At 38.9% G+C, this 14,490-nt stretch overlaps 1 protein-coding gene across 12 annotated transcripts in view; it reads left to right on the top strand.

Annotated features, from left to right (window-relative positions):
• The window catches only part of LOC127066300 (protein groucho), an 87,880-nt gene extending 75,749 nt beyond the window's left edge, over positions 1 to 12,131 (top strand). For 6 of the 12 annotated variants that reach the window (XM_050999849.1, XM_050999858.1, XM_050999851.1 and 3 more), the window contains 7 exons: positions 6,966 to 7,019; positions 8,325 to 8,516; positions 9,159 to 9,425; positions 9,643 to 9,710; positions 9,813 to 10,088; positions 10,203 to 10,806; positions 11,015 to 12,131. In XM_050999849.1, coding sequence (XP_050855806.1) covers positions 6,966 to 7,019; positions 8,325 to 8,516; positions 9,159 to 9,425; positions 9,643 to 9,710; positions 9,813 to 10,088; positions 10,203 to 10,806; positions 11,015 to 11,125 — 1,572 coding nt within the window. In that variant the 3' untranslated portion in view covers positions 11,126 to 12,131. The remainder of the gene's footprint in view (positions 1 to 6,965; positions 7,020 to 8,324; positions 8,517 to 9,158; positions 9,426 to 9,642; positions 9,711 to 9,812; positions 10,089 to 10,202; positions 10,807 to 11,014) is intronic. The other 6 variants (XM_050999855.1, XM_050999856.1, XM_050999853.1 and 3 more) reach the window with 6 other exon arrangements.
• The last annotated feature ends 2,359 nt before the right edge of the window (positions 12,132 to 14,490 follow it).

Below are 14,490 nucleotides of genomic sequence, written 5' to 3'. Positions count from 1 at the left end.
CGACATCCATACATACGTACTTGTATACGTACTTTACTCTTTCTCTCTCTCTTACCATCTCCAGTCGCTACGGAGGGGTACAAATATCGTATTTATTGTATGACGGCTCCACGTATCCCGAGCTAACGCCTCCTGTCAACCCATCCTACCCGGCCGTCCTTCTTCCCTTTTCCTCCCCTCTCTAACCCTCCTATCCTCTTCCTCCTCCTCCTCCTCCTCTTCTCTCTCTCTCTCTCTCTCTCTCTCTCTCTCTGTCCGCCTCTCTGCTCTGCTCTGCTCTACTCTTTTCTTTTCTTCTCTTTTCTTTTCTTTTCTTCTCTTCTTTTCTCTTCTCTCCTTTTCTTTTCTCTTCTTCTCTCTTTTCTTCTCTTTTCTTCTCTACACTGCTTCTCCTTGCACCTCCTCGCCGCTCTTTTCTTTCTTGCCGACACCTTTGCGACCCTATACCTACTCGTTGCTCCTCCTCGACTCGTGCATCTTCGAAGAAGAACGGCGCTTCTTCTTTTTCTTCTTTTTCTTCTTTATCTTCTTCTTCTTCTTCTTTTTCTTTTTCACTTTTTTCTTCCTTCTCTCTTTTTCTTTTTCCTCTTTTCTCTTTTCTCTTTTTCTATCCTCCTATCTCTTGCTCGCATTCAAAACCGTCCGGCCAAGTTTTCTTCTTCCTTTTCGCATCCTTTTACACTTTTATTTCGTTCATAGCATAGAGTTAAATGAATAATTAACATTCTTTTAAGCTGTTTCTCTAAAATCATTCTTTTGAATCTATCTTTATTATTATTATTATTATTATTATTATATTATTAATATTACTATTATTATTATTATGTTTACACCGTCGAAATAATATTTCGTAAATATAAATTCCCATATGTATTCCCCTATATCGTAACTTTCGATTAGATAAAAGATACAGAATAATTCATTCTCATACTTCATACATGATACTTTTAATCTTGACAAACGTCAAGCAAGTAATCGATACAAATATTTCGAATAAAATAAACAAAATTTAGCGTCACGCTTTTTTCTCCACCTTCGGCATTTAACGTGCTAACGAATGACACGATTACTTGCGAACGAATGGACATTTTTCTAACGATCATTAGTTAACGATAAATTTCGATTAAATAATTGTCTTGGAGAGAAAGAAAAGAGAACGTAATCTTCGATAAATAAAAATCGTCGAGTCTTCGAAGAAGATATTAATGATAAAATTATTTAATACGTGAAATAGTTTCTAATACGATTAGAAAATCTTGAAAATCCTTCTTCCATCGTGTTCGTATCTCGACCATCCCAATTTTCGTCTCTCACGAGAGAAAAAAGAAAAAGAATATAAAAGGGAACGCGTTTACGACCGATAAAAGAATCACCGCCGTTCGAGGAGAAAGAGAAAAGGATCGTAGGACGAGAAGGACCATTTCTAGAAAGAGAAAGGGGAAGAAATAAAGGGGGAGAGAGAGAGAGAGAGAGAGAGATTTCGACCGCGAACATAAGCGGAGGAACGGGAACGGAAGATGAACGTCGAGTGCATCCGATAGCGACGACGATCTATCGAAAAGTCGTTTCAGCTTTTCCCTCCTTTCGTAGAAAACTCTTTGGAGTTTGAAAGCGAAAATCCTTTCTTTCGTTTTATCTCTCTTCTCTCTTCTTTTTCCATTTTTCTCTCATTTTTCTTTTCTCTTTTCTTTCCCTTTTTTTTCCATTTAAATACCTACGAGATATTTGCTTGCGGTTTCTCGAACACACGCGCACATACATATATACATTAATATATATTATATACCAAGTATAATATTTATGTCAGTTGTATATAAATCGTATATATGTATGAGTGTATATAGATATATAAACAGATTTTTACACGTAACATAAGAATTATACTAACGAAATATATAGTAAAATTAACGCTCAATTATATATATATATATATATATATATATATATATATATATATATATAATTTCGTATATTTAATATACGACTTGTCTAATACAAACAAGTCTGTTTTGTTACGTATTTCATATAATAATGAACATTTTCCACAAAGAAACTTGTATGTTCTAAAGAACATACACGTATTTCCGAGTAGGTGCAACCAATTCAAGACGAATACCCGTTACTCGACGACCGCTAGAATAGAAATGACACGGAACGTCGTAAAAGTTAAATTGCAGAGACACTTGCTCGCGAAACCTTCTCCTAACGTCGCACTCTCATCCGTTTCTCTTCTCCCTTTCTCTCGCTTTTCTCTTCTCTTCTCTTCTCTTTTCTTTCCTTCTCTTCTCTTCTCTTCTCTTCTCTTCTCTTCTCTTCTCTTCTCTTCTCTTCTCTTCTGTTTCCTTCTCTTCTGTTCTCTTCTCTTCTCGCGATACATCGAGAATAACGGAAGGCAGTCTACGAACGTAGAAACTTTAGCCTTTCCAAGCCGAAGTAATAATTCTTTTTGCCGTGGCGGAGATAAAGCGACGATAAAAGTTTCTCTCGATTTTTCCAGCGCGATGAAATTCAAATTACGGCTCGCGTGGCTTGGCGATTTCGTCCTTTGCACGATCGGATTCTTCCTAGCGAAAGAAGAAAAAAAAGAAAGAAAGAAAGTGAGAAAACGAGAGAAAGACAGAGAAACAGATAGAGGTAGATAGATAGAGAAAGGAAGAGAGAGGACGATCGATAAGATCGAACGTGATTTAATTATCTTTCTCTATCTCTCTCTGTCTTTCTCTCTCTCTCTCTCTCTCTCCTGTCTTTCTCTATCTCTTGTTATATTTTTTTCACGGGAATGATAACCGTGTAAAAAGTATATATTAAGTTAGCGTAAATCCTTAGAATCCGATAGAAACGATCAGGATGGGGATCCGCATAAAATTTCCATCCCATTTCCTGAATCGCGTCCGGTATCTAAGTATATAAAATAATATGGAAGATTTTGTCTCGGGGCAACGGAGTATCGACGCATTAAATACGCGTAGAACGATTAATAAATTTATTACGATAGAATACCGAGAATAGGAAGAGAAAGAGAAGAGAAAGAAAGAAAGAAAGAAAGAAAGAAAGAAAGAAAGAAAGGAGAGTAGCTATATGGTGCTGGTGGTGATGAAGGTGATGGTGGTGGTGGTGCTGGTAGTGGTGGTGGTGGTGGTGGTAGTGGTAGTGGTGTTGGTGGCGGTGGTGGTGGTACATGGATGGAGGTAAAAAGGGTCGAGGCCGCGATGAGTCGAGCTTCCACGCTTCCCCTAATTACATTTTCATACGAACCGTTTTCCCTCTTTATTTCCCCTTATTTTCCTTGTTGTTGCGCTCTACGAACATTTTTCCTAAATCCAAGCTGGTCTTCCGTGTACTTTCGTAACCCGTCGGCGTGCTTGTGTCTAGGTTTTTTACAATCCCACCCTCAACCACCCCCTGCCCGAACCCCCTTCTCATTTTCTTGTTCTCGGAGGAATCGTTCAATTCGTTTTTACCAGGCTTTCGCATGGAACGTCACGAACCGACGAAACCGCGCAATCCACGATAAACGCTGGAAAAACCGTTTTCCCTCTCCTCCCCCTTCTTCTCGACCACCAGTATCATCACCACCACCACCACCACCACCACCACCACCACCACCACCACCACCACCACTACCACATCACCACCATACAATTCTCCCATGTTTTACTCTTGTCGGGCAGGTTCGATCATTTTCTTCGTTTCTACGTGAAAAGTCAAAAAGCGGGAATAAAATTGCACTCGTCTATCAAGTTCGATGTTACTACTATTACTATTATTATTATTACTACTACTACTACTACTACTGTTACTACTACTGTTACTACTACTATTACTACTACTCTAGTATATTGCTACCTATATGATCGTGGCTGGCCGTACTTTAATACGACACAGGCGCGTTATCGCGAGCACTTTTCATTATTTCCCCTCACTCCAGAGAAAGCTCGTTCCTATCTCCATTGTTCTCCGTGTCTACAACCCGTTTTTGCCGTCAAGAAGAACCCAGCCTTCCAGCCTTTCGTCAACGTCCACCCTCTCTTCTACGTCCCCCTGTCTCTCTCTCTCTCTCTCTCTCTTTCTCTTTTCCTTCCTCGAGTCTCTCTTCCCTACGCTCAACCCTCACCGCTATATCTTCTTCATCCAAGATAATCGCTTTAATACGTTTTCACCGGCGCTTCTGCTGCGAGACACAAAAGGAGTGACGATAGTAATAGTAGTAGCAGTTATTGTAATATAAGTAGTAGCAGTAGTAGCAGCAGCGATAGTAGCATCAGTAGCAGCAGTAGTATAGTAATAGTAGTAGTAGTAGTGATGGTGGTAGTGGTATGGTAGTCATCGTATTTCTATCTCTCCTTCTATTTCTCACTCGTGTAGTAAAAGTTGTTGGTACTTTGGTTATACCATCCAACGGGCAATCCTTATCGCCCTTGGTAGTACAAAGGTAGGCAGGTAAGTAACGTCGCTATCGCGTATTTAAATCCTTTTCGTGATACACCTATGGTACTTACATATATTATATTTCTTTTTTCGAAGTAGTGGCTTCCTAATATAGAGGTACCTCGCAAATCTTATCGTACACACGCGAGAACGATTCTTCTCGTTTTTCGAGTTTGTGAAAGTATGTGTGTATGTGTGTGTGAGTGCGCGTGCGCGTGTGCATTCAGGAGAAAGATAGAGATAGAGAGAGAGAGAAGCGAGTTTCATGTTCCTTCTCGCTTCGATCCTGCAAAGATCTCGCTAACAGATAATTGTCTTAATTAACTGTCGCTTCTTGTACATGCACGCATTAACGAGATACACCTTCCTTCCTCTTGTCAAAGTAGTGAAAGCACCATGGAGAAGAATTCGAGACGAAGATAGAAAAATAAGTGAAGAGAAAGAGAAAAAGGTGGAGGAGGAGAAGGAGGAAGTGGTAGAGGTGGAGGAGGAAGAGGAGTAGCGGAGTTCGAAGATCATTCGATTCCTCTTAGCCTCTCGCGCCGCGCGTTTGTTTACAAAAGATCCGAGAGGTGGAAGAAAGAACGGAGTCGTGAGAGAAAAACTCGACGGCGAATGTGTATGTGTGTGGGGGTGTGTGTATGTGGGGGTGAGTGCGCGCGCGCGCCGAAGAGAAAAGAGAGAAAGGAAGAGATGAGAGAAAAGTAGAAGTAAATAAAAGAACGCTAGAACAGCGAGAAGATGAGAGAGGAAGAGGAAGAAAGAAAGAAAGAAAAAGAGATATATATCTATCTATATATACATATATATATATATATATATATATATATATATATATATATATATATATATAGAAAGAAGAGAGGGAGGATGACGCGAACTCGTAGAAGGGAAAAAAAGAGAAATTCGAGGATTCTCGAGGCGAAGAGTCGAGTGGTTGGGCGGTCGAATAATAGAGCTGCCCTTAATACCGTCATCCCCGCTGCGTCGGGTTAAACGAGGGAAGAAGCTGCCGAAGAGGGAGGAGAGATACTAGTGGTGCCTCTACTGGCGATGCCGTTAGAAAGTAGTGGTAGTAGTAATAATGGTAGTAGTGCGCTGTAGTAATGGTATAGTAGCGTGCTACTACCACTAGTGGTAACAGTGTTAGTAATAGTGGCAGTGGTAGTGGTGGTGTTGATGGTGGTGGTGGTGGTGGTGGTGGTGGTGGTGGTGGTGGTGGTGGTGATGGTAGTAGTGGTGGTTATTCGTGCCGAGGAGTTGCGAGTTAGTAGTAGTGGGGATGCGGAATAGAAGGGATGATAACATTTGTATCATATTTAACGCTAGAACGAGCAGGTTAAGGGGTGGAAGACACCCTCCGCCTCTTTCTTCGTCTCCTTCGGCCTCTCTTCTCCCTTCTCTTTCTCTCTCTCTCTCTCTCTCTCTCTCTTTCTCCGTCATTCTCTTTCATTCCTCCTCCTTCTACCCTCCGCGGCCACTCTCCACCCACGAGCGTCCTCCGCCGGCCGAGTAATACCACTGAAATCAATACCACCACACTTTGCCTTCTATTTACTGAGACTCATCGTCCGTACACAAATTTATTGCTTGTCCCTGGCAGCTCGAACGGACTTCGCTCCTCCGCCTAGCCTATTCTTCCTCTCGTCTCTTCTCTTCTCTTCTCTCCTCTCCCCTCCTCCTCCTCTTCGTCTCTATCCTCTTCACTTTTCCCCTCTAATCTCGCCGCTTCTCGCCCTCTCCCTTCTTCTTTCCCTCAATGACCATATCGCGTCGCAATTACGATTCGAATCCCCCGAGCAAATCGTTCGTTCTAAAACGTGCCACGATCACGTGTCCCCTTCACAATACTCCCTGTATCAGCTTACACCATAAGAATTAATATTAAATAACCCAGAGATCGGTCCTCTTGATATTTCCTTCCTTGGATGGAACCAATAATGCATCCTTTCTTTTTCTTTTTCTTTTTCTTCCTCCTTGAGAATGATTCGTATTTAGACGTACGAGCGACTAGAAAAGCAAAAGTAATTCGTGCGATCGAATAATGGCCGCGCATACACTCGCTGGCAAAAGCTTTTGATTACGAAAGCACTTTCGACTCATACACGGCCCTTGTAAATTCAACGAGTAACTATGTACTCCGACGCAAACGGAGACGCATAGCCGTGTACATACCATCGCTACGATACTTTACCCATTAACTTAACGCGCAATCAGAACGCGAGATGCACCTTAGGAACGAGTATCGAAATTAATAATGCATCTCCGAAGGAAATACCGGTGTCTCTATGCTCTCCGCTAAATGTAGGTCGAGTCACTCGTGTAGGCGTAACTACAACTGTCGAGGGTCTCATTTATATACATATACATACATACGTTCATACAGGTATATACATACAACACACATATACACGAACATACATCATTTTCTTTACCTGTGTAGCTTCATAGATAATATATTAATTTTAAAAGTAAGCACGTTTTCTTCCTTTGTCTTGTTTCGTCCTTTCTTCATGACCATTATTTTCTCTTTACAGGATAGCGACGGCGAGAAAAGCGATCAGGACTTAGTCGTTGACGTGGCGAACGAGGTATATTTTAATTAACGATTTGTTTTTTCTAACGACACAAACGAGAAAAAAGATTTAGTTCTTTTCCACTCATGTTTAGGAATAGACTGCGACGAGTTCACCAATATTTTCAATTAGAAGAGATGCGAAGCTAATATGATAGAGAAGTGTATCTTCCAAATCATTATCATTTTTTATAATATCTACGAATCCCTCTGAATCTTGTAGTTTTCGTATATAAGAAGAAGAATCGTATATATGTACATATTTATATACGTACGTAAGTATGTATATATATATATGTGTGTATGCGCCCGGTGTATCATCTAAATAACTAAATGAATTCATTTGAAATTGATAACTAAAATGAAATTATTTCGATAAATTTCGAATCAGTTCATTGTTCCGCCTCGATTAAACTTCCAGTTTGAAAACAACGTTTTTTTTTTTTATAACATAAACAAATTCATAAGAAAGAGTCACACACGCAATGGAAAAAAATATATCGAACTACGTAGAAATATGTAAAATAATAAATAATTCGTAACCATGTATTTGTGTCAGAAATTTTCTATGAAGATACCGGATGATTGAAAATTTTAATTTGTGAACTTAATAAAAGATTTCGATCCTATTTTAAGTTTGATATTAGGATTTATATGTACAGTATTTTAACGCATAGATACAGATTCATACACATTAGCGTGAATGCGTGTATGTGTGATGTGTGTGTGTGTGTGTGTGTACGTGCATACAAACACGTATCTATTTTACTATCTAAACGTTCAAGCGGATTAACTTGAAATTTAGAACAAAAATTAGGTTGCACGTTGCGAAGATCCATGAGTAATTTCGCTTTAATTTAACTTTCGGCTTCAAAACTAACAGGAATTTCATAAAATTGAGAAATTTATTAAAAATCGCATATATATATATATATAAAAGTATATATATATGTATATATATGCGTACCCATGTATGTATGTACGTATGTATGTATGCATGTATCTCTCACGGAAATGAATTAAATACAAATTCTGCAAGAACAATAAAAATAGTATTTAGCCATTAACGTAAGACTATATCGATAGATGAACGAGTGACTTCGATTCGATTACAACTATCGTCTTCGTGATAGCGAGTATCTTAGAAAATTAAGAAATTCATTAAAAAATCATATAAGTACATGTTGATATTATGGAAATAAAAAAAAAATAAATTTTGCCTTCTCTCTTATTTTCTTTTCTTTTTTCAATGAATTAAAATGTACGTAGAAGATAGTAGTTCACATATTTCAAAGAGATCCATTTTGTTTTCGCAATGCAGGAAGGATCGTCGCCGCATGCGAATGGCGAGCATTCGGATCCACGAGAAAACGGTACCCTAGAGAAACATGGAGCAACGGGTCACATCGGTGGACCAGCTTCGGGAGTAGGTTCGACCTCGGTCAAGGACAGGCCACCTTCGCGAAGCGGAAGTTCTTCCGCTCGTAGTACGCCGTCTCTGAAAAGTAAAGATGTAAGATCTTGCGGAGAGCAAGCTTATTCGGTGACGATTACGAAGCGAGATTCTACGAAATGAATAGAAAGAATATCCATAAGAAAGAACGAACAAAATAATAACTATGTATTGACGAATTTTTCATTAAAAAAAAAAAAGAAAAAATGGAAATGTAACGCTTCCGTTTGTTTCTATTTCTATTTTATACATATATATGCATATATATGTGTATGTATGTATCGAAGAAATTTCTTAAAGGATGAATCAAAATTCTTGGCAAAATAAATTCGAGCATCGCATTGAATCGTCACCAGAAAGTAAAGATAGCCGGTTATCTCTTTGCTACTTAATAAAAAGAAAGAAAAGTATATACAGGATGTTCCGTTGTTGAAACATTGATATCTTCCATCGTTAATTGAAACGATATAATTTCAATGTTGAAAACATTATTGAACATGATACAAATTGCGCTCCCGTTTATAAATCATCTTAAAAATTTGTCGACCGTGTTGGACGATTGTTCTTCGTGTGAAGAAGAAACTGATCAATTCGTATTAATTTTTAACAACGCGATGACGGAACAACCTGTGATCGTTGATTTGTACAACTCGTTGTCATCCGGAAATACATTGTGTTTTTTTTTTTGAATAACAAAAAAAGAACATCGCGGAACTAACAATTCAGGTCGACAAACCGGGTACACCTGTGGCGGCGGCGAGGGGCTCGCGCAGTTGTACGCCAACTATGGGCGGCATCCCTGGGCCCTTGGCATCGCGGGTCTATCATCCGCCATCGTCGCAGCAAACGCCACCACAGGGTTATCAGGGCTTGCCATCCCGCGGCAATGAGCCGTCGCAGTCGCCCTCGCCCTACAACAACTTGCCCTACGCCAGACCATCCATGGTGACTTTCGATCCCATCAATCTCGTAAATTCATTTCTTCGACTCATCTCAATTGCAATCGTATCTTTCGAGAGAGAAAAAGATATTGATAGAGATAGAGATAACGACAGAGATAATGATAATGATAGAGATAGAATAAAAGAGAGAGAGAGAGAGAGAGAGAGAGAGAGAGAAATTTCGTAACAAGTAATTACCCTACTTCGTACGTCCTAATTCATACGTAACGTTTTACATTTTTCAGCTCGGTTTCGACGGTCACGTGAGGATACCCTCGAGTAACGGACTGAGCAGCATTCCGGGTGGCAAACCGTACGTAATCCAATTAGAGCTACCTAATAATCGAGGTATTTAGTTTAGCATAAGATAGACTCGAAGAAAGATAATCGAGACTTCGTTGGTGACTATTCTCAGAGCGTACTCCTTCCATATGAACGGCGAGGGCCAACTGCAACCAGTATCTTTCCCCACGGATGCTCTCACAGGACCAGGTATACCTCGTCACGCGCGTCAGATCAACACTTTGACTCACGGTGAGGTCGTATGCGCGGTCACGATCTCGAATCCAACAAAATACGTTTACACCGGTGGCAAGGGTTGCGTCAAAGTCTGGGACATTGGTCAAGGCAGCAGTATTAGCGCTAAACCTGTCTCGCAATTGGACTGTTTGCAGCGCGACAATTACATCAGGTCACTCGAGAGTATATTTCTATGTGTCAGCTGTGGGGATCACGGAGTAATATAGAAATCAATTTCTTTCGATCTAACGTCTGTCTTCTTACTTCCCATTTTTTTCTCCATCAGGTCGGTGAAGTTACTGCCAGACGGTAGAACGTTGATAGTAGGCGGTGAGGCGAGTCAACTGAGTATCTGGGACCTGGCCAGCCCAACGCCGAGGATCAAGGCCGAGTTGACCTCCTCAGCGCCAGCCTGTTACGCCTTGGCCATCTCGCCGGACTCGAAGGTCTGTTTCAGTTGCTGCAGCGACGGTAATATCGCCGTCTGGGATCTCCAGAATCAAACGTTGGTCAGACAGTTCCAAGGACACACGGACGGAGCCTCTTGCATCGACATATCGGCCGACGGCTCGAAACTCTGGACCGGTGGCCTCGACAATACCGTAAGATCGTGGGATCTAAGAGAAGGAAGGCAACTTCAGCAACATGACTTCACATCCCAAATATTCTCATTGGGATACTGTCCTACCGGCGAATGGCTCGCTGTCGGCATGGAGAACTCTAACGTCGAGGTTCTTCATGCCACAAAGTTGGACAAATATCAGTTACATCTGCACGAGTCCTGCGTTCTATCCCTTCGTTTCGCTTCATGCGGCAAGTGGTTCGTTTCCACCGGCAAGGACAATCTGCTCAACGCTTGGCGCACGCCTTACGGCGCCTCGATATTTCAAGTTGGTCTCCTTCTTTTCATTTTAACCTTCTCTTTCGTTTCTTTCTTTCTTTTTCTTTTCCTTTTTCTTTTTTTTTAATTTTATTTTCTCTCTTCTTTTTGTACGTATCCACGCGCTCGATCGTTCGGGATTTTCTTCAATCAAATTAAAACGACAAGACGATTGAACGTAAAGTATATATCTCGTTCTCTTTGTTTCTCTTTTCTAGTCGAAGGAATCCTCGTCGGTTCTGAGCTGCGACATCTCTGCCGACGACAAGTACATTGTGACTGGATCCGGCGACAAGAAGGCCACTGTCTACGAAGTGATTTACTACTAGACGTATGTCTCCCGGCAAGAACCTACATTTTCTCTCTTCGTTACGGCTCGAACTACACCGGTATCCGCTGTTCCCTTTCGTTCCTTTCATTTCTTTCTTTTTATTTTCCTTTCCTTTCCTTTCTTCTCTTCTCCTCCATCGCCATCACCATCACTATCGTCAACTTCCATTCCTCTTTCGCTTCCTCCTCTTCCTCCTACGCTTCCTCCACCTCCTTCACCTCTTCTTCTTCTTCTTCTTCTTCTTCTTCTTCTTCTATCAGTTTCTTTCTCTCATCGAAAGAAGAAACACGTCGCAAGTGAGAAAGTTTTAGAAGCCTTAGGAAAACTAGACTGTTACTACTGTGTATATATATATAAGAATCTATATTGCTATAGAGAAACAATGTTTAAAGAGGAGATACTCAATGTATAATGTGATACGAAGTCTCTCTCAAAGTGTGTGTGCGAACGTATAAAACGCGTGCGTGCATGACCCAACCGTGTGAGAGTATACTTTATGCAGATGTGATTATACCTAGAAAACGAACTCCTGTCGCGCGTGTACAACGACGATAAAACGTGTTAAATAGAACGTTTCCGAGCGGTTCACGTGTCCGTGAAGTAAAAGACACAAAACATTCTTGCGAGTGACGAACGATACGTTGAAAATATATGATTTTATATAGAGATACGTAAAATAATAGAGAAAGAGTGAGAGAGAAAGAGAGAGAGAGATAGAGAGAGATCGATATATATATATACATATACATATATATACATATATATATACATATATATATATATATATATATATACGCCCGAATCGGACGGCCAATTTAAAGGTGACGAATCTATAATCTACCTACGAAAATTGCATTACGCTTTCAGCCGTTAATACGACGATATAATTGTAAAAATCGTTTCCAATGACTTTTACAACTTTTACAGTCACTAATAACGTTAAGAGTGATGATTTGCGAAATCAGTGTATGATGGCAATCGGTGATTAAACGCGTTTCACTTTATTTCAATTTCATTGGTACTCTCCTTCAGTATTGTCGTTAGGCGATCGAGATTATCATGGTTTGATTTTATTTCATATTTTATATTTTATTTTTATTTTTATTTTTATTTTTATTTTTATTTTCACTTCCATTTTTATTTTTATTTTAAGTAGTTCTATATTTAAGAAGATGACGCGCATTTATTATGTCCATGAAAACCACATACATACACACACACATACGTACATACGTATGAAAGAAATAATTTGTTATCTTCTCGATCGCCGATAATATTATAAATCCGAATTCAAATAAACACTTGAGAAATCGGATCGTTTAACAGACGATTTATTTTATTCTCAATAAAAAATATATCTATGCTCGTTATAACGATGAACAACATAAAACGATCATCGATGATAGCAAGAATGCGATTAGTATTATTAATCGGCGTCATACCTTTAAAAAACAAAACATATTGAATATTTTTTAAATCCTTAAACTTTACATTTTTCTTTACTTCTTTTTCCTATTTTAAGTTTCTTCCTTTTTTCTCGTTTCATTTCGATGACTCCTTTGTTTCGTTTATCCTCAAAAAGGGTATCGCAGATTGTTAACAATAACAAAAATAACGCGTTAAACTCCTCTACGAGCAGAGAATAGCGTTTCAATTGCCTGCGTACGTGCATGCTTCTTCTTTTGTAGACGTGCATGCGCATACGCATACACACGCACGCACGCACATATACACATACACATAGAGAGACAAATTGCATTCGTCTCTTTGTATGCGTATCGTGTTGTGTATTGTATGTATGTACGTGGGTGAGCGAAATTTAAACAAACGACTTTGTGTATATGCGTGTATATGATGCGTCGTGTGTGTATGGGGGCCAGCTGGGGGAGTTAGCAATGCAGTGGGAGGGACAGGGGGTGTATTAATCGGCTCTGCGTGTGTATGTATGATACATCTTATGCGTTTAGATGCGTGCGTGATAAATCTCTTTGTACAAAATCGCGTACCAGATTCGATGATCGTTGCCGATAAACGCAATGGACAACTTACGTGCCGTTATTGACGGTAACGAAGATGCTTAAAAAAAAACGAAAAAGGAGGGGAAAAAAAGAAAAAAAATATATATATCTATGTAAAGTACAATTCTGTGCACAAAACGAGACACAAAACTATTTCTCTACTTTGTAAGACGCGCTCTAACGAGAAACACGATTGGGGAGGGGGGGTGAGAGAAATCGACATTTTAACGCGGACGAGAATTCAACGAATCGACTATATTATGATCCCCTGCTTCAAACTTTTAACACGATTTTGGATTTTTAGTTACGTTAACTTTTTTCTTTTCTTCTTTGATTTCTTTTTCTTTTTTTTTCAATTCAATTCCTCGTCGGTTGATCGCTCGTTCGATCATCTGTGCAAATAGAGAATTGTATTTCTGTTTTCATGAAAATTAAATCTCTTGAAATCATTGTAGTATCATGCATGAATAATTTTTAAAACAAAAACGATATCGCGTCTTGGCTATAATAATTTTTTACGTTCGAAATTGTAACGATATGTGACAGTTTATTCTTCGGTCTTTTTCGAAATATTAAATGCGTCCGTATATACATAAAAATATATATATATACAAATATATATATATATGAAATTGTTTTTATATATATGTACAATACATAATGTATGAGCAGGTGATCATAAAGTGATGTCTAAGTTAAAAATTAAATTATTTCATTCCATTTTATTAGTTTATTGCGTAATTCACATGGAAATACGATAATATTCTAATTATACGCAATAAATTAATTTGATCTCGTTTTTTTTTTTTCGTTTTTTTTTCTGTTTCTTTTTTTTACTTAGAACACACTTTCATAATCACGGCTCACATATAAATGTGTGTATAATATATATAATTACCTCTACTTCTTTTTTTGTTTTTTATATTTTTTGTTTACTTTTTTTGGAAGATCAATATTTTCGTTACAGAAAAAAAGCGCGTACAACGATTCTTTTATGCTTGTGTTTCTTCAATCATTGGAAAAAGAAAAACAATGTAAACTTTGTATTCGTGCGATCCACATCTTGATTATTAAAAGATACGCGATAAATCGATAAATAATGATTGTACTGTTGCACTGTGTATATATATGTGTGTATATATATACATATATATATATATATATATAACAATGATGAGAAGATAAAAAGAAAAAAGAGAAAGAAAAATGTCAAGAGAAAACCTAATAACGAAAGAGACACACTACAAACACACACGTTTTACGAAGACGCAAACGATTTTATTCCATTTTCTTCTTCTTATCATTCTTATTCTTCTTATTCTTATCACCGCCGTGTCCCTAGCAA

The sequence above is a fragment of the Vespula vulgaris genome, chromosome 9, assembly GCF_905475345.1.
Source record: "Vespula vulgaris chromosome 9, iyVesVulg1.1, whole genome shotgun sequence".
In the NCBI taxonomy this organism is placed as follows: domain Eukaryota; kingdom Metazoa; phylum Arthropoda; class Insecta; order Hymenoptera; family Vespidae; genus Vespula; species Vespula vulgaris.
Note: the sequence above shows the minus strand (reverse complement) of the source record. Positions and strands in the feature narration are given on the sequence as shown.